Here is an 18,271-nt window from a genome sequence, read left to right on the forward strand (position 1 = left end):
CGTAGCCTAGTCGAGGGGAGCACAGCTATTCCAAGGTTTTAGATTTCTTCTTCCTTTCAGAGTTATCCAGTCAGGAATATTCTAATAGGGCAAAATAATTGAATTCTTGGTAAATAATGTTGTAATAATAATGAAATATGACATCGGATTGCAAAAGTTCCCTTGTGGAATACACTATAAAACAAACATGCTCAACAAATAGCGCCCAGGCCAGGAAACTATATGTACACTTCTGTCTGAATTTAACTTTTATATTATTATAGGCCTACTGTGCATTTGTGTTGTTGTTGCTTTGATAGTGTTCATTTCGATACTTCAGCCTTGTTTTTTATTTACTGTGGCCATCATTCCCTTTTTTTGATTTCCCATAGTGGAGAATGAAAATGTTCTATTCAGGAGCTGGAATATGCTTTAATTGTGTTCTAAATAAAGATGTTTGGAAAAAAAAAACGAGAAAAAAAATGATTTCCTCTTCCTGGACTTGAGTCTGTTTCACTTTCCGTTCTAACTGCTGAGAAGTGAAAGCCAAACAACGCGGCGGAGAAAGAAAACAAGTCGTCCGGTGTCTACCTGGCCGGGATCACTGACTGGGGAAACAGCGTATGGGTGTGATCTGTCAATCAAACATATAGACGACACGTCTTATTGTCAGGTCGAGTAGAGGAAGTGTGTGTTGTATGCGGACAGGACTGCAGCAACACCACCCGAGAAGGTTGGATATGAACTTATCTTATGGACTAATATTAGTCTGTTTTGTCATAATTGCTATGATCGCGCGATACATTCTTAAGCCTACTTGTCGTTTCAGGTGTAATTATGGCTTCTGAAGTTACATCGAGTGTCGAGTTGAAAGAAGGTGAGCAGCTCAACTTGGTTTCGATTTTGTTACGAGCGATCTAACGTCATGTCACAAATCCTACTTCTAACATATGACATGTAATTAATGTCCCTATGAAAAATGATATATAGGCCTATGTTATTGTTTAGCATTGGATTCTATCAGTGTTTCAGAGGATAGGTAAAGTGGCTCATTGCTTTGATTAGTCATAACCTTACATTCTCTAGGCCCATAAAAGTCCCATTGAATTAAAGAACAGTCGTAGTGCGTTAACTAGGCTTCATATTTAATATTGTTCAACCTTAACACTCTTGGTGTTTGATGTGTATGCTATGTGTGAGACAAGAGGGGGGGGGGAACTAAAGTCAAAGCACAAATACACAAAACAGTGCCATCCAGTGGTAACAGTCATCACTGAGGAGAAATGAAGTGTGTTGGTTATAATAAGCCAAGTGAGGAATCTTCCTTTGTTTCCTGTGCAGCGGAGGAGCTGGCCCTCTCACTGAGCGAAGCCCTCAGCAGCGGGGACGAACAGGAAGCAGTCAAACTGTGCCAGAGACTGGCACAGTTGTCCGTTCCAGTGTCCGTCACGGTCAACAGTCAGGCCTACCCTCAGGACTCCATAAGGTGGGACACATCTTATTTTGGCAAAATGGTTCCAAAACAACAACCAAAACAGGATCTTGGTTGCCTCTGAGGAAGGATTTTGAAAGGAGTGGAGGTTGCATATTTAATGTGTCATTGTTTTCTATTCAATAGGTTGTGGGTTGGAGTGGAGGATGCTCAGTCAGATGCCTACATCCCAGTGACTGTTGTGGTTTCTTGTGACATGACAATTGCACAACTTAAAGACAAGGTACTTACAGCAGATGATCGACAACCCTTATTTTTCAAAATGACTTTAACATCTATAAAATCTTAACATACCTGTAAAACCTTATCAGTGATAATAAATCTGACCTTTTAGCTGTTTCTTTGCTGTTTCCTTCAAATTGTCATCACATATTAACTGTACAGTAGTATGTAGCAATAGGACAATGGGCCTCTGTTTAAGCTTTATTGTTTTAATTTAGGTCTTTAAAGCATGACATTTAACTGACTATAATTTGGTCATATACAGTTTTTCTTTTTTTAGGTGAATGTGCATGAACACAAATACATACACACTTTCTGTAAAACATGTTGAATCAAAATGTCAATGTGAATATGTGAATCTTTGAATAATTTGTCCATCCCTCATTTTGACGTTCACAGATCAGCCATGACTTTGGGTTCCTCCCCTCGCTGCAGCGTTGGGTGATCGGGAAGCGGTTGGCCAACGATGGGGAGTCGTTATACAGCCACGGTGTCCGTCAGGACGGAGACCAGGCTTTCCTGTTCATCCTCTCTGCCGAAGCTGCTCATCTCACACGGCAGCAATATAAGCAGGAACAGGAGCAACAACGCATAGAGGGTCAGTAACTCACACACACACACACACACACACACACACACACACACACACACACACACACACACACACACACACACACACACACACACACACACACACACACACACACACACACACACACACACACACACACACACAGTCAGTCAGTCAGTCAGTAAAACATATCATCTGTCAATATGTAGTCCTCGTTATGTCAATATTGCGAATGAAACCCAGACAGGGTGATGCATGACTTCGACCCAGGTTCACTACAACGACCCTGTCGCTCTACATTATCCTGCTTATTACACAGCTAATCAATCCTTTGACACAAAATATTGTCTACTAAAGGAGTTTTGGTGAAACGGACTGTTTACTGTTCTAAATGAAGGCACTACATTCAAACAAAAAGGAAGTGTGGATCTGTTGTTCCCAACTCGTCCTCTGAACACCACAGGGTGGCGCTAACACACAAGCTGCAAGAAGTTGGTTATACTGCCAATCTGGACTAAATTTGTGTCACAGTGAATAATGTCATCTCACATCCCGTTCACTGTTCAGGTCGCTATTTCAGGCTGCACCCGGCAGTAACGTCACACATTGTGGATACATTTTTAAATTTGTAAAAGTCCTTATATCGTTTTGGGGACAAAGACATGGCTGGATAGCTAGCTTTGCTTGTTGTTCAACATACTGTCAAATGATTTTTACTGATTGCCATAGGGTTGGGCGATGTCCACTTAAACAGAGCGTTTAAACAGTGCCACAGTAATAACCTAATATACCATCATTAGTGAGATTAAACTACATTCTTGGTTACATTTACACTGAATAACGCATTCAAGAAACAGAAACATAACTCTTGCAGCGCACATGAAAAGATGTGCAATATTAGCACACACATAAAATAGCACCCTTGTGAATTAGCCTTCTGTAGCTAACGTACATTCATAAATCCGACATAACATAGTCATCAGACTTAATTATTGATGCATGCTAGCGTTTCACGTTAGCACCTTTCCTCTCTCACTGGAGACTGCTGTGTCCAAGCCGAGGCACAGAGCATGACCTTACCGCATGCTGATATGTTACAAGTCCTGGTAGAGCTAGCTGCTATACTGACAGAGAGAGAGAGAGAGAGAGAGAGAGACAGACTGACTGTATCACTACAAACAGGTTTCACGTAAAGGGGGGGGTGTAGCTTCCACTTAAGGGACAGCACAAAGCCCCACGCAAGTGTCTTTGCTAGTTTAAGACCGACGCAGTTGTCAATTTCCCATCCACTAGGATTAGCATGTGTCTGATAGGGTGGGGGGGCATCGTTTACATTGTAGTAAATGTAAACAATGTCATTTTCTGAATTTACCAGACTATTCTAGTTGTTCTGTTATTTACCTTTACCCACTTAGTCATTTTATCTACATTACTGATGATGATATATCAAAATTCATTGTGTAAAATATTTTGTGAAAACACCAATAGTCGTTGTGGTATCAATATTGGGGTATTTGGTCAGAAACATCGTGATATTTGATTTTCTCCATATCGCCCAGCCCTACACTTGATAGGTTAGGACAAATTACACCTCAATCATTCTTATTGGTAGATGAAATTTGTGACGTAATAAATTCCCATCAAAGCTCCGGCCCACCTTCAACCTGAGCAGAGGTCTAATCAGCCAGAATAACTGAAATCAGAGGCTTTAAAAAAGTAACAGTTCCAATTTAATACTTTTTTTGAGTTTTTGGGATGAATAACAAACTACTTAGGCAATACTAAGTTAAAATTAAGCAAAGTCGGATCAAATAATGAGTAAACAAACCAAAGAAACTGTCCAATCATACAATGCATATGTGTTGTTATTTGATAAAGACACATTTTGGTCAGTACTGAAAATATATTAAGTTTCAAAACACGCCTTAATTACAGGTGGACTTAACAACTCCTGTTACCGGTTAAATTTAAGTTTTTATGGAATGATAATTCATTCTCAGGCATCATGGAGTCAATGCAACTTTTCCCCAGAGGGCTGGGTGGAGGTGGTGGTGAGAAGACAGCGCCTCCTCCAGAGACTCAACACATTCCTCCTCCTCCTCCTCCTAAACCGGCCGTGCCTTCTGAACCTCAGGTCAGAATACAACCTCTGCATTAGACATTACCTGCAGTGTGACTGAGCCTGTGTGTGTCTATATAACTGTAAAGGAAAACTCCATATCTGTGTCTGGGTGTAGTTGGGCTGGGCCTGTGCTATGTGTACGTTCTTGAACAAACCAACGCGTCCTGGCTGTGAGATGTGCGGAGGGGACCGGCCAGAGGATTACCAGGTGCCTGACATCTACGAGCCAGACCAGGAGGAGGTTCTTCGTATTCAGCAGGAACAGCTGGCCATGTTGCAGTACGAACAGGTAACACAATGCTGTTCATTGAAAATCAGTCAACTGCGATTCCTGGAATATTCAAATTCACATCTTTGAATCACAGCTAGAGTCCTCTTTGTATTTCTAAAACTTGAAATGTTTATTATTGAGGACATAGTTGTCCTCTCTATTCACAGGGGCAGCATATTAGAAACCCCTCTCAATATACTGCAGTTCAGTACAACACCCGACTAACATATAACAGCTCCCTGACAGTGTCAAACAAAACTTGGTCTTTGTTAGCCACAGATCTGATGATGGACTGATTTTGGGACAACACTTAGTAGAGTCCAAAAAAGACGTTGGTGGTGATGCTCATGGAATCTATTGAAGCTGCTGCCAAGAGCTCTTTGTTTTCAACAGTCTTCAGAGGTTTCACATCCCATCCAGGACTTATGGCAGTTTGAAGTGAATCTCTGTATTATGATTGCCTCCCTCACTTTGCGGGTTATGAAGGCTCAGAAGGAGGAACGAGAGAGGAACTTCCTACACCTATTGGCAACAGAAGACCAGAACCTTATCTCCAACACCACAAACACAGACTGTCCCATCTGCTTCTCTTCCTTGGAGCCAGAAGAGGGCATCGTGCTCAGAGAGTGTCTACACACCTTCTGCAGGTCTGACACAATTAATTCTTTTGTAACTTAGTCTTATGTTGTGAAAGTAGGGCTGGGCGATATGGAGAAAATCAAATATCACGATGCCCCATTATTGATACCACAACTTGTGCTTTCAAAAAAAATTGATAAATAATCAACAGTAATGTGGACATAATAACTAAATGGGTAAAGGCAAATATTTACAACAGTCAAGTAAGTTCAGAAAAGGACATAACTTTACTGTGATGCATCCTTTAAAACCAGGAAACGACAACACTTATGCCATATTACGATATCGAGAATCTAAGACGATATTCAGTCTCATATCACTATATCGATATAATATTGATATGTTGCCCAGCTCTACGTGAAAGAGATACAAGTATTTTTTTTCTGCTTTCTAAAAGCCTGCAATGGCCACGTACACATGCCATGGTCTGCATCATGTTCAAATGTTAGTATTTAAAGACTATCTGTGTGCGTGTGCGTGTGTGTGTGTGTGTGTGTGTGTGTGTGTCCTTGTTAAGGGAGTGTCTAAAAGGGACAATAGTGAACAGTCAAGATGCTGAGGTGTCCTGTCCTGAGAAATGTGACAGCAAACTACTGGACCGAGAGATCAAAGCAGTGAGTGTACATAAGACAAGAGAAAAACCAAATCTCAAAGTTAATAATAACCTGCAAAAAGATTGATAATCTACACAATTATAATCTGTGACCAGATTATATTTTTAGATCTTTCAGTGGACAATGTAAATAGACTGAGCACATTAGCTTTTCACAATGCAGACCTAGTGTGATATAACCTGTGAAATGTTAGCACTTGTGGTAGTGGAGCATGCAACATGAAAACACATGTGTGCTGCTTATTATTAATCCTAATGATTTAGGACAGTAAATAGTAAAAACTTCTCTTGGGGAAAGAAAACTCAAGGGCCTCTAATATGTAGCACATAACACGTTCTTTCTTTCTTTTCCATAACAATAACTACACTAGGTTTTCTCTCTCTCTCTCTCTCTCTCTCTCTCTCTCTCTCTCTCTCTCTCTGTCTCTCTCTCTCTCTCTCTCTCTTGTATGATCCTGGATATCCAGCTGCTCACAGAAGAAGAGCACCAGCGGTTTCTGGAATTGCGTCTAAACATCGCAGAAAGCCGCTCAGAGCACAGCTTCCACTGTAAGACTCCCAACTGTCGAGGGTGGTGCATCTACGAGGATGAAGTCAATGAGTTCCACTGTGAACTCTGCAATGAAACCAACTGCATTCTCTGCAGGGTAGTTTTCTGACATTCACTATATTAACTGACTGGTATTACTAGGTCTTATTGTGTAGTAATAGTAGAAGCACCAAACATAAAGGAAGTTGTTTGTGTTTGCAGGCCATCCATAAGGGCATGAATTGCAAGGACTACCAGGATGACCTGCGCATCCGAGCAGAGAACGACCAGGCGGCTCAGCAAACTAAGCAGATGCTAGACGTAGGTCGACCGTAAAGCTGCAGTCTGCTGCACTGTTGATGACTTTTGGCAATGAACACTTGTGTGCTCTTTGGCGCATGCTGGGCCGGGTTGATCGAGAAACACGTGCAGCAGTAGCAACCCTAGTACAAATTGTCACTCCCCAATGTGAGTCGAGTGCAGATTTGAGTCATGCATGCTCCGATTTAAACTGTTTACAGCCTAATGTGTCACACCCGATGAGAGTCGACTCAGACCGACAATGGTCGAGTGCAGGTGTTAGTTGGGCATGCTCAGATTTAAATGGTGTACCGTAACTGTCATACTGAAATTTGTGAAATCATTGAAACAATAAACGTTTCTCATTACAAACAATAACAGAAGATAGGAATCAATTCAAGAACGTTTTAGCTATCTATGATTGTTTGATTGCTAACGTTAGCTCAAAACGATCATTCCAGTGACCGCCTTTGTTGTGTTTGATTGCTAGCTTGTAGCAAAGCTAGCAGTCATTTCAAAAACATTTTAGCTATCTATGATTGATTGATTGCTAATGTTAGATCAAAACATGTTTGATGGCTAACTTGTAGCCAGCAGTGAAAAAACTTGGTTTAGTAAGTCCACTTTTAATGTATTGACATTACAGAAGTCTCTTGTTAGCATCTTGTATGCTACTTGTCGCAAAGTGACGCATGCGCAACTCAAATCTGCACTTGACACTCTGCAGTATATTGATATTATATTGATATTGTGATATTAGACTAGATGTTGTCTTAGAATCAGGAAGTTGTAATATCTTAAATGGCTAAAGTGTTGTCTTTTCCTGGTTTTAAATGCGGCATTACAGTAAACGTGACGTCATTTTCTGTTACCAGACCGTTCTAGCTCTTTTATTTGTTAAAGCACCAATTGTCAACCCTATAATATTGCCACAATATCGACATCGAGGTATTAGGACAAGAATATTTCAATATCTGATTTTCTCTATATCGCCCAGCCCTACTACTTAGTAAACCATAAACCAGTACAGAAGGTTCTGAACTGTCTTAAATGTAACTAAGTGCTTTATTACATCCTGAAGGAGTCAACCTAAACACTGTTGAAGATAAAAATTGTATATTTTAGAATTTTGATTTTTTTAATTGTGTGTAATAGCCTGTAAATATGATGAATATGAATAGGGAAGGCAAACTGTCTGCACTTATTGTGCAGAGTCAACTTTAATTCTTGTCCAATTCATGTTTCATAAGTTTGGCAGTTAGTTGTACAATATATATTTTAATATCCATTTTATTATGTTACAGCAAAAACTCAGGTTCTGTGTCCTTAACTTTAGACTCTCAGTCCTTCTGTTTTGTCCATGCTTTCCCATCAATCATCTTGAATGCAAATGTAATTCAGTGTTAATTGTCTAAGTCGTTGTACTGTATTATTTGAGCTTTTTTTTTTACCAGTGGCTACTTTAAATTTTGCACAATCTCCCTGTTTTTCAATAAAGAGCCTGCTACAGAATGGAGAGGCCATGAAATGTCCACGGTGTGACATCATCGTCCAGAAAAAAGATGGCTGTGATTGGATCTGCTGTTTGATGTGCAAGACAGAAATCTGCTGGGTCACCAAACAAGCACGCTGGGGACCAAATGTAAAAATACTCACCTACCTGTGAAGAGATTTAGCATTCAGGAAAGTTGGTACATTTGTTTGAGTTGTGTGTATGACTATTTGTTGTTGTTATTGTATCTTACAGGGCAGTGGCGACACATCTGGGGGCTGCAGATGCAGAGTCAATCATCAACCTTGCCATCCCAACTGCCAAAATTGCCACTGAGAGAAGCACACTAATGAACACAACCCTTGGGCTGTCAATGCTGGCTACATTAATGTGTTCTTCACTTACTTTTAGCTTCGTTTTTTAATGGTCTGGTAACAAGACACTGTACTTTGTTTGTGCAGGAGCAATGATGCAATATGAATGCTATACACAAAGCTGTACATACTGTCAGCGCTATCTACTACATCTCCACACCTGAGGTTACTAACTGTTAAAATTGTCCTGTTATAATAATCCTTTTGCTGTCCAGAATTAATGCTTGGCAAACATTTGAGCTCTGGCTACTGCTTTCATCACAATCCAGTTTGACGAGCCAGCGATACCATTGCCTTTAATTCATACTTGATCAGATAAACACACCAAAATATCCTTTTAATCTTTTTTAAGAAAAATGCAAGAAAAGGCTTGTACTCAAATACAATATATTATAATAAAAAATGCCACCCACAGCTAACAACTACAAATGGCTACGAATAATTAATAATTAATTACAACTAACAATTAACATTGATTCTTTAATTTATGATTCGATTTTCATTTTTACAACTCATTAAGTATACCGGAACTACCAATGAGTGTTACGATTGCTGGATATCTTCCTAAGTAAACTGATCAAAATGTTTTTTTGAAGTTGTAAGCACTGTATGTTTGCTGACTAAAATATTGATTTATCAGTGCCATAAAAGCAATATATTTTCTTTCAGTCGACTAATCAGGATCTGGTGAAGGATGTTTACGATGAATCAATGTGTTCATAAAGGAAAACAAGCTGCTCCGAAGCACTTTTCTCCATATTGCATAATTAATGCTGTATTTTTCGGTCTTGTATTCAGGACTTTAGTAGTTCTTCCCTCTTCTGATTTTTCAAGAAGTACAGTAATAAGTGTGCTTTTACATATACAATATATTTTGTTTATGTCCGGTATCCATGAAGTTTGTTGGGCTTTTTTCTTTAAAGAGGCATGCCTCAACTGCAATAAATTGGACTACAAGTATATAATGATATCATTATTGGAACATAATGAAAACTATGTTTACATTGAACTTAAACAATCCGTCGTACAAAGGACAGCTGAGGCTGATGAAGTGCAACTGAAGCTGAAAAAGGTCTGCTCAACAGGATAGCTGAAGCTGTGGAGATCCACTTGACAAAGTATAGTTCTGACATTTTCCTAAAATGGCCCATGTACGGTTATTAAAAATATGTTTACAAAAAACATTTTCAGTTTACATGACTTTATTAAGTATTTGCATGATTTATTAAAAGGCTCAGGTGGATCTTCCTCAAATCTGAAAATATGCTCTTGGTATGGTATTTAGTTGGTAGCTTTTTAGTGCAAATCGTAATACCAGTTTACTTTACTAGCACAATATATAAATCATATCAGGTATATGTGAATTACTGTGTCCAAACCTGTACATTGAACATTTTCACTCTAGTTTATTAGCATTCTCTTGTACAACTTTACATTAGGACACTTTTATTATGACAAAATAAACATAAAAGGCAGGTAAATCATTTAGTGCACTGACAAATGAAAACCACCAAGTGCAGATACATAGTGCATAACAATACTGCTGAACAGCTACACTCTCAGAGTGTCCTTAGATATGTTCCAGGTCACCTTCATTTTGATGAGTTTTGTAGATATACCAGTTGAACCAGTGGTTCACTATAAAGGCCATAAACCAATAAACTATGACATAGGATGATGCCCAAGAATTTAGTTCCTAATACAGCCAACGGACTAGCTGTTGTGCCGTACAATGTAGGTAACCTAGAAGTAAATTCAGAAGATTCTGTTAAGCAAAATACATCATAAAGACTACAGACGACCCAATTCACTATCTTAGAATGACTCTGCCAAACTATTTGCTATGTATGTTATGATATAACTTGGCTATTCAGGTGAGTGACACGCAACTGAAACCTAAGCAATCCCCCATTACTTTAAATATGAGAAAATGAAAATGACTGGAACATTGGAATGAGCTGGACTGCCTCTGAAATGCAAATGCTACACTCAAAGCAATCCAACTTACTAAAATAGCATGTGCTAAAGCTAAATTTGTTTAAAACAAAAAAACCTTGGGTAGTATTCATTTGAAGGCTCAGGTTTTTCCCTCCCAACAGGAACACCCTTACAGCAAGAAAAGCACCTATCAAACGGATTTCAAAGTGATTTTTGCAAAAGTAATGCAGTCAGTGCAAACTGGGTCCCCACTGTGCCAACCCTAAGACCACATTCTCCACTTCATTTTACCTGCTATTTACACCAGCTCTGATATTTTATGTTAACGAGGCATTGAGTGAGTGTGTGTGTTGCTAAACAGAGAGAGATTCAATCATCTACTCCATAAAAAGTGATGCAGAAAGCATATCCTAATCCTTACAACACAGACCCATTTTAAGGTTATGCAACCAAACAGTTAGGTGACTGAATAATTAGAAAGTTCTAGTAAAACAGTTTCGATATTGGTAGATTTTTTTTATTTCCTGGACTGTGAAAGCTCCATTCTGGGGTCTAATCCTATGAGGTCTTGAGATACAATATTTACTTTGATTATACTAAAACACATTTTGTTTAAAACTTCTCGCAGATAGCTTTGCTGACCCCAACCATGAGCCAAAATTAAAATGTGTAGGGTGTCAGGGGTGAAAACTGTTGACATGTTTTACAGATACTCTGACCCAGTGAGGAAGATTTGTTTCTTCACTAAAAAGGCTTATTTGAACTTCTTAAAAAAAGTGACATGACCTCAAACATAACACAATGGTGGCCTTAAAAAGTGCCTGTGTGTCATGAACATATCTCTATATACCTGTTTATACACCTATAAATTATACAGAGAGGACTCTAACAATACTCTATTTGGTCTCAGTCCAGGTATCAAATGAATAACAAATGGGTTGCGACCACACGCACGCACACACACCCACGCACAAACACACACGCACGCACACACACATGCTCTCTAATTGGCAGCAGTTTCAAGTGTAGTGAGTCCACCAAGCTTTCAGCATACATATCTGTAAGCATAACTCAATATCAGATTATCCTAATACCAAATATAAATAAACTTTAACAATGACCCCATCAGTAATAGTTCTTAGAAAAACAGTCTATTCCTTATCACAGGGTGGATTCTTCATTTCACACACCAGCAGTAGTGGTTGTTGTTATACTGGTGCAGGCTCTTCAGGAGTCATAAAAGGACCTTCAGCTGGAGCCTGAGAAGCCCTACATAGGATGTTAAGACACATCCTAGAAGACGAAAGAGGAGCGTTAACTGGTTCAGATTAGAGGGTAAACTCCAGCCAGTGTTATCGACAGCATGGTTTGTGGTTCCATAAATTAGAGTTTTCTTGGAAACAGACCAACCAGTTAGAACCAGTCAAGGACAGATACAGTTGGAGCATAGGGGTAAGAAGAGCAGTTCAAGGAAACAAGTCCAGTTTGGGGGCCCACTCCAAGGCAGTGTTGACCACAGCGAGAGCTGCTGCCCCTAAAGCCACTGTGAGACCCATGACAGCCAGGCGAACAAGCCGCCGTGCCGTTGAAGGTTGGGCTACCGCCACTACTGCGTTCGCTGCTGAGCTCTCGAGCGCAGCCTGCTTCAGTCTGCGTCGGCGACGGAAAACAGAGTCTGGTCGCTGTTGAGTGGACGCAAGGTCAAAGTCCTTGAAGGTAGAGGCTGCCATGCTTAGGAGGAAAAGAGACAGATACATAGAGAGAACACAACAGACAGAAAATGAAAGTGTTAATGAAAGAACAGTGTGCAACAAGAGTTGATAAGAAGAAGAAAGTAATTTGTGTTATATATTGTAATAGACATATTTCAGAGTGCAAATGTGGTAGCACAGAAATGAAAGATTGCTACCACTGAGGCAGGTAGCATTTGTAAAGGCAAGGTGGGACCGAGAAAGAGTTAATTACCCGTCATGTGAGGCAGCCTCTCTGGCCAGCTCAGAGGGAGGGAACTGGACAAAGAGGTCTCCTGCTCGGCTGATGAGTGTCTCATATGGCAGATCCTGGGGAATCTGAGACAGCAGGTGATGGACCATGGCCATATCGCATTCACACTCCAACACCTCCTCTTCTCTGTACAGTACAATCTGCAACACAAGTAACAATAACACAGGCCATTATCCAAGATGAAGAAAACGTGTACTTCAGGTCAATCTTTACTGTGATGAACATGAGAAGGAACTTTGGTTTGTCCTTACTTGAATATACGTTGAATTCAAAACAAATTGGCTGTCAGAGAAGATCTTGGTGAAGCTTGTACACAATCATACCAAAAACTCTAGTGTCAATTAGAAATAAAAAGAACACCTCCTCAAAGCGTAATTTTTGGCCTTTGACTTACATTGAACATACAAAATGTTCTTGCCAACAACTGATTTAGCAAACTTGGTTCATGTACAGTAAATGAAAGCTGAGAGTCTAAATTAGCCATTCTGAACTGCAAACTAGGGGGGCTAATTATAGGAAACTCACCACAGCAGCAAAGTAGATGGGCATCAATGGATGGCAGGCCAGGAAGAAGTCGTACAACCGGACAACATGGCGGAAGTCTGACAGGACGTGGCCAAACCAGGTGATCAGCCAACTGAGGGCGAAGACTGTCCCCACCTCAGCCCTAAGAATCAATCAATGCATGGCAGAGATCAACTTACATCAGTGCACAAAATTGTCACATGTGCTCATTGCTCCAATTCAGGGACAATGTGTAGCATGTTTTAGTAAAATTGAGTTACGCTAGGGTATCTGGAACTGAAAGACCAAGGGAAACAGTCATGTAAGCCCTCCAAGCAAAAGGATTAAATGACTGGTGAGTTAAGTCTTTACAGATGCAAATTGAGCTGTCATTATAGGATCAGTATGCTGTAAGTGCTCAGTCACCCTTCTCCTTCACTTACACAATCATCATCTTTTGAGTTGAGCATGCTGAGGTTTAACATTAACCTTAATTGGAAGAAGATCTTGGTATAACGTATTATAACCATAGGGAAAGCTGTGTTGGATATAAAGCCTTTACATATTCTTACAGTTCTGCCTTAATTATAGAGCTGTAACCTTGAAAAATATGTCCATACTGCATATAAAGTGAGGTTGACATCTCATTCTGTTAAGAACAAAGTTTCATGTTTTACAGGTAACTTCTAGTGAGAGACAGAACATAATATGATTTGGCCTGTTATCACCACAACAGCAGGGATACTTACTGTTGCATGAAGTCATGCACCTCAGGGTTGACCCTGTCAATGATGGGCATCAAATAGTTCAGAATGTGTTTTGTGTTGTCCATGGTAGGATCCATGAAGTCCCTGAAAACAAAGGATACAACAGAGAGCATTTTATAGAGTGCAAAGTAGACCATTGTTGAAGGAGGTTAGGGAAGGGAGCAGGGAGGGAGAAGATATTATATTATATATATTTTATTCTGACATGTGGACACATAACAGAGAAAGAAAAACTGAGAAACTAACTAACTGGTAGAATAAAAACAAAATGCTGCTGCAGATTATAAATGAGGTAAGTACCTGAGGTGGTGTGTGGAGAGCTTTTCCACAAGAGCAGTTGCAAGGCGCTCTCCAAGGACCAATAAGAAGGTGACAACAATGTCATGGTATCCTTGGTAGTAGTGCAGCTGGGGATTGCGTTTCAGAACGAGGAGGATGATGTCAATTAGTTCTTCCTGGAGACCCTCCCTTTGCTCATCTGGCATACCTGTACAAGTCCACCCAAAATAAAATACACTTTTGGTTAGCCACTCATTATTGAGCCCATAGATACAAAATGTCAGAGGTGCGGCAATACTCATGTTTCATAACTGACTCAGTCATAATAACTGTTATTGGTGTATGATTAACCAATGTAGAAACAATTATTGTTGTATTATTCTCTTCAGAAGATACAGTAATTCAAGGAATTAAGGAGCATGAATAGCAACATTCAATACTGGTTCACCTACCAGTCAAAGTTGCCAGAAAGATGAAAAACAAACAAATACATTTCCATTATTTCCAGATAAAACCTAAATGGTACAAATTCTGCAAGAGATGGCTACATTAGAGACATTTGTTAGGGGCCGTTCCTTAAGTATAGTGTTAAATTGATAGATCTTCATTTGACAAAAGAGTATTAACAGCAGTGACATGGACTGGCAGAGATTCCAGAGTTGACAAAATGGCTGCACCCCTAATGGACTCTCCTGGAATTGTGTCTCTGTGCCAAATTAAATACCAGCAAAAGTAACAATAACGGAAATAGGTGGCAAAGCTTTGACATTGCACTGATCTGTAGGATATTACATGTAGTTTTTGACATAGTTGTGGATGGCATTAAGTCATATCCAGAGGCAAGTGAATAGCTTTATGAAAGAGCTGACATTATTCTGTTTACATGATGTAAAATGTTGTTTTTGTCACTGAACTCAATGAAACAACACTACTTATCAATAAGTTCCAAATGAAACCTAACATCTAGACAAATATGTTCTGTTGTCCGGTTCAGAACCCCTTGATTTACTTAGTATAGGCTGCAATACAGTATATTTAACACATTAACTTGAAAGACAAAATCTCTAGATTTGGTGCTCAGGATTGGTTCACAGCCTGGTAGTGTGTTTTCATCTATAGGTGTAACGTCATGCGTGTAAGTGTTTCTGTACACACACACACACACACACACACACACACACACACACACACACACACACACACACACACACACACACACACACACACACACACACACACACACACACACACACACAACTCACCAGGGGGAAACCTCCGCAGTGAGCGCTGGACATCCAGCAACACCTGGTTGTAGTCTTTGTTATTCTCCCGCTCTACCGTTTCTGGATAAGACATGTCACTATCAGCAATATCATTCACTAGTCGTCAAATACTGTAAATAGAATATCTTGCACCTGCTAATTCTGTGTGTGTTACCCTCTGTCATGCAGAGTGGGACAGTGAACTCAACTTGTATCCTATATTGCTCAGATTGTACATTACCTGGCTCTTGTTCCAAGACGTGAGGAGGGACGTTGAGAAGCCGAGGCCAGACTTGACAGCGTATTTCATCAGTCAGCAGACCTCCTTCACTGATAGCCATCCTCCTCAAAGCAGCCACATCCACTGGACTCGCACTAAGGGCCAGTGTGATGTCTGCAATTTTCCTCTTCCGTCTGGTATCCCAGTCTGAGACACAGAAAACACTGTGTTCAACTAACAAGTTGGCATGAGCTTAATTTTATCCTGGAACAGTTAGCTAACATGAGCGTAAGTTAACGTATTAGCAAAGGTTATGGAGAGCAGTTAGCAAACTTCAGCATCAGACACAAGCGATCACGTTTTTGACATTAAAAGCGTTTTGATTCTTTTTTAGCGGCTGCAATGCTCAAAACATTTGATTAGCTAGCTAGCAAATGTTAACGTTACATCAGTGACATGGACACACTTACTGTTCATTTGTTTTCCATTTACATTGGACGAGGCACCAGCACTTCTAGATGTATTCATTTTATCTCCAGTTCTTGACTCGAGTTAGCCCTTCATTGCTGTCAACTGGAAGCTAGCTAACGTTAGCTGTCTAGCTAATTAACCAAGGCAAGCCTCATACTAAAACACGACCCGATAGTTAGCTAGCTATTCAGTGTTAGCTAGCTAGCTGGTTGTCATACTAGCTACCGTTACACAGCCCTGCTATTTTCGGCGACACAGCCATCATTATTCGTACTATTGACAAACTGGTTAACAAGTAGGGAACTCCGCTTAATAGCAATACGGTTACTTCAGTGAAACGGCTACATGTTTACATTGACAAAAGCGACTAATAGGATACAAAGCTTTAGCTAGCTTCACTGCTCAGACTGACTGAAGATGACGTAGGTCAAAATGATGAGAGTCGAAGAGAAGGAGGCGTCTCCCTCCCCGGCTATGTATGCATTTGTTATTTGTAAAAAATTAAATAAATACGTAGATAGTAATTTTACATACAAACATGTTAACTTATAAACGAGCTCCGATAATTAATTAAAATACTGCTCAATAATTAACGGTTGCTAGCTAATAAAAATCCGATGTTTGACTGAGCCATTCGCTGTCTTCTTAATACTTAATTGTGCTGATAATAGGCCAAGTTTCCATGGACCCGTACTGCTCATATCCATAGGCGTTACATAGGCTACTATACCTATTAATGCATAGGCTAGCCTACTGTTATGCAACTGGGCTTTTTTTTATGTGTACTGATACCTGGCGTGTCTAAACAAATGCATGTTGCACACTTCGGTGAGGTGTGTTCTGTGTAAAACGAAAACGAAACGGATAGATAGAGCCTATAAAAGGAAGCTTCTTGAACTGAGCAGTGTGAGTATCAGGCACAGCTGAGACAGCGACTACCGACCGAAGGATGGGGCCTGCCTGCTTGTTTTGCAAAGCTTGATGTGGAAATAGTAATGTCAAGTGGATTTCAGTCTAGGTAAGTTCTTTCTCTCTTTTATTATTGTGTTTGGGGAGAGGGTTAAAGAGGCAGCTGGCTAAATTATTAGTGAATATGAATACAACTGAGAATAAATAAATAAAGATCTTATCATGAAAACTGATAAGTAAACAATTAAAATATAAAAAAGTATTATTATTAAAATCATGTATTATTGCAGAGTATAATTTAAGATTTGTTTTGATAGAACAAAATGAAAGGCGTTGCCTTTTGCTTGTTTAGACTTGAAAAATGTGTACTGGGACACAAGACGTGCGTTCAAAAGCTCGTCCGGTTTCTGGTAAAAAGAAACCTATCCCCCATTCCAAGATCTTTACTGCATCCAGCAGAGGGCACACATGTTTCGATTTCCTCAGAAGCTATCACAACACCCTTTTAACTGACTGTGACCTTACAAATCATAGGCTAATAATGGAAAACAGGACAATGGTGGAATGTGACTAAGTAGGCCTACATTTATTGTACTTAAGTAAAAAATGTAAACTACTTTATAGGCTACTGCTTGATTCGGGTATTTTTATGCTTGCATGCTTTACATATTCAGATAGGCCTAAGTAATACAAAATATATGTCAACATATTGGTATATTGGTATAACAATATGACAATACATTCTCAAAATATGAAAAAAAGAACAATCAGTGACGTTTCTGTGGTTTTGAGTTATAAGCGGGATTCTACACAGAAATGTTGGACTTACACTTCAAACTCGATTCAAATCATGAAACATTATGGGTATTTCAACTTTTTAAAGCCACCAATTCAGTTTGGCATATCTGGTGCAGGAGGGATTTATTTCTGGTAAATTGGATGAAGTGTCTACTGTTTTTCAAGGAAATTCTCCTCATTTTCATTTCACTTTCATTCAGGGAATTTCATTCATTCACTTACTTACAATTAACAGTAAATACGTTTGTTTTTGAAACCTTCAGGGATTGTTCCCTGATTGTTCTCTGAAGGTTTTAAAAAAATAAACCCTTGGAGAACCTCCAGGGAACGTTCTCTGAATGTTCTCTAAAGGTTCTCTAAAGGTTCTCTAGGCCTAAATGTGTTTTAAAAAAAACCTTCAGACAATGTTCCCTGAAAGTGTTTAAAAAACCTTTAGAGAACCTTCAGGGAATGTTCAATAAAGGTTCTCCTAAGGTTTTTTTTTTTAAACTACAGGGAACAATCATTCTCTGAAG

General features: G+C 39.6%; 3 protein-coding genes across 4 annotated transcripts in view; 2 read left to right on the plus strand and 1 right to left on the minus strand.

Moving 5' to 3' along the window:
- Positions 1-476: 476 nt before the first annotated feature.
- rbck1 (RanBP-type and C3HC4-type zinc finger containing 1) lies at positions 477-8,790 on the plus strand. Its single transcript, XM_032513335.1, has 13 exons — positions 477-712; positions 809-856; positions 1,321-1,465; positions 1,598-1,694; positions 2,093-2,291; positions 4,265-4,398; positions 4,502-4,675; positions 5,144-5,304; positions 5,814-5,910; positions 6,377-6,556; positions 6,661-6,759; positions 8,237-8,380; positions 8,486-8,790. Exons 2-13 carry the CDS (start codon positions 817-819, stop codon positions 8,564-8,566), a joined length of 1,551 nt encoding a protein of 516 aa, XP_032369226.1. The 5' UTR covers positions 477-712; positions 809-816; the 3' UTR covers positions 8,567-8,790.
- Positions 8,791-10,695: 1,905 nt separating this feature from the next.
- On the minus strand, positions 10,696-16,496 carry tbc1d20 (TBC1 domain family, member 20). Its single transcript, XM_032513343.1, has 8 exons — positions 16,049-16,496; positions 15,600-15,785; positions 15,359-15,439; positions 14,118-14,304; positions 13,800-13,901; positions 13,072-13,213; positions 12,508-12,686; positions 10,696-12,273 (listed from the first exon to the last, which is right to left on the minus strand). The coding sequence occupies exons 1-8, from the start codon at positions 16,104-16,106 to the stop codon at positions 12,009-12,011; spliced, it is 1,200 nt and encodes a 399-aa protein (XP_032369234.1). The 5' UTR covers positions 16,107-16,496; the 3' UTR covers positions 10,696-12,008.
- Positions 16,497-16,838: 342 nt separating this feature from the next.
- Positions 16,839-18,271, plus strand: part of znfx1 (zinc finger, NFX1-type containing 1) — a 19,134-nt gene continuing 17,701 nt past the window's right edge. For both annotated transcript variants that reach the window (XM_032513317.1, XM_032513318.1), the window contains exon 1: positions 16,839-17,067. The gene's annotated coding sequence lies outside the window, so the exon portion shown is untranslated. The remainder of the gene's footprint in view (positions 17,068-18,271) is intronic.

Source organism: Etheostoma spectabile, chromosome 4, assembly GCF_008692095.1.
Source record: "Etheostoma spectabile isolate EspeVRDwgs_2016 chromosome 4, UIUC_Espe_1.0, whole genome shotgun sequence".
Taxonomy (NCBI): Eukaryota; Metazoa; Chordata; class Actinopteri; order Perciformes; family Percidae; genus Etheostoma; species Etheostoma spectabile.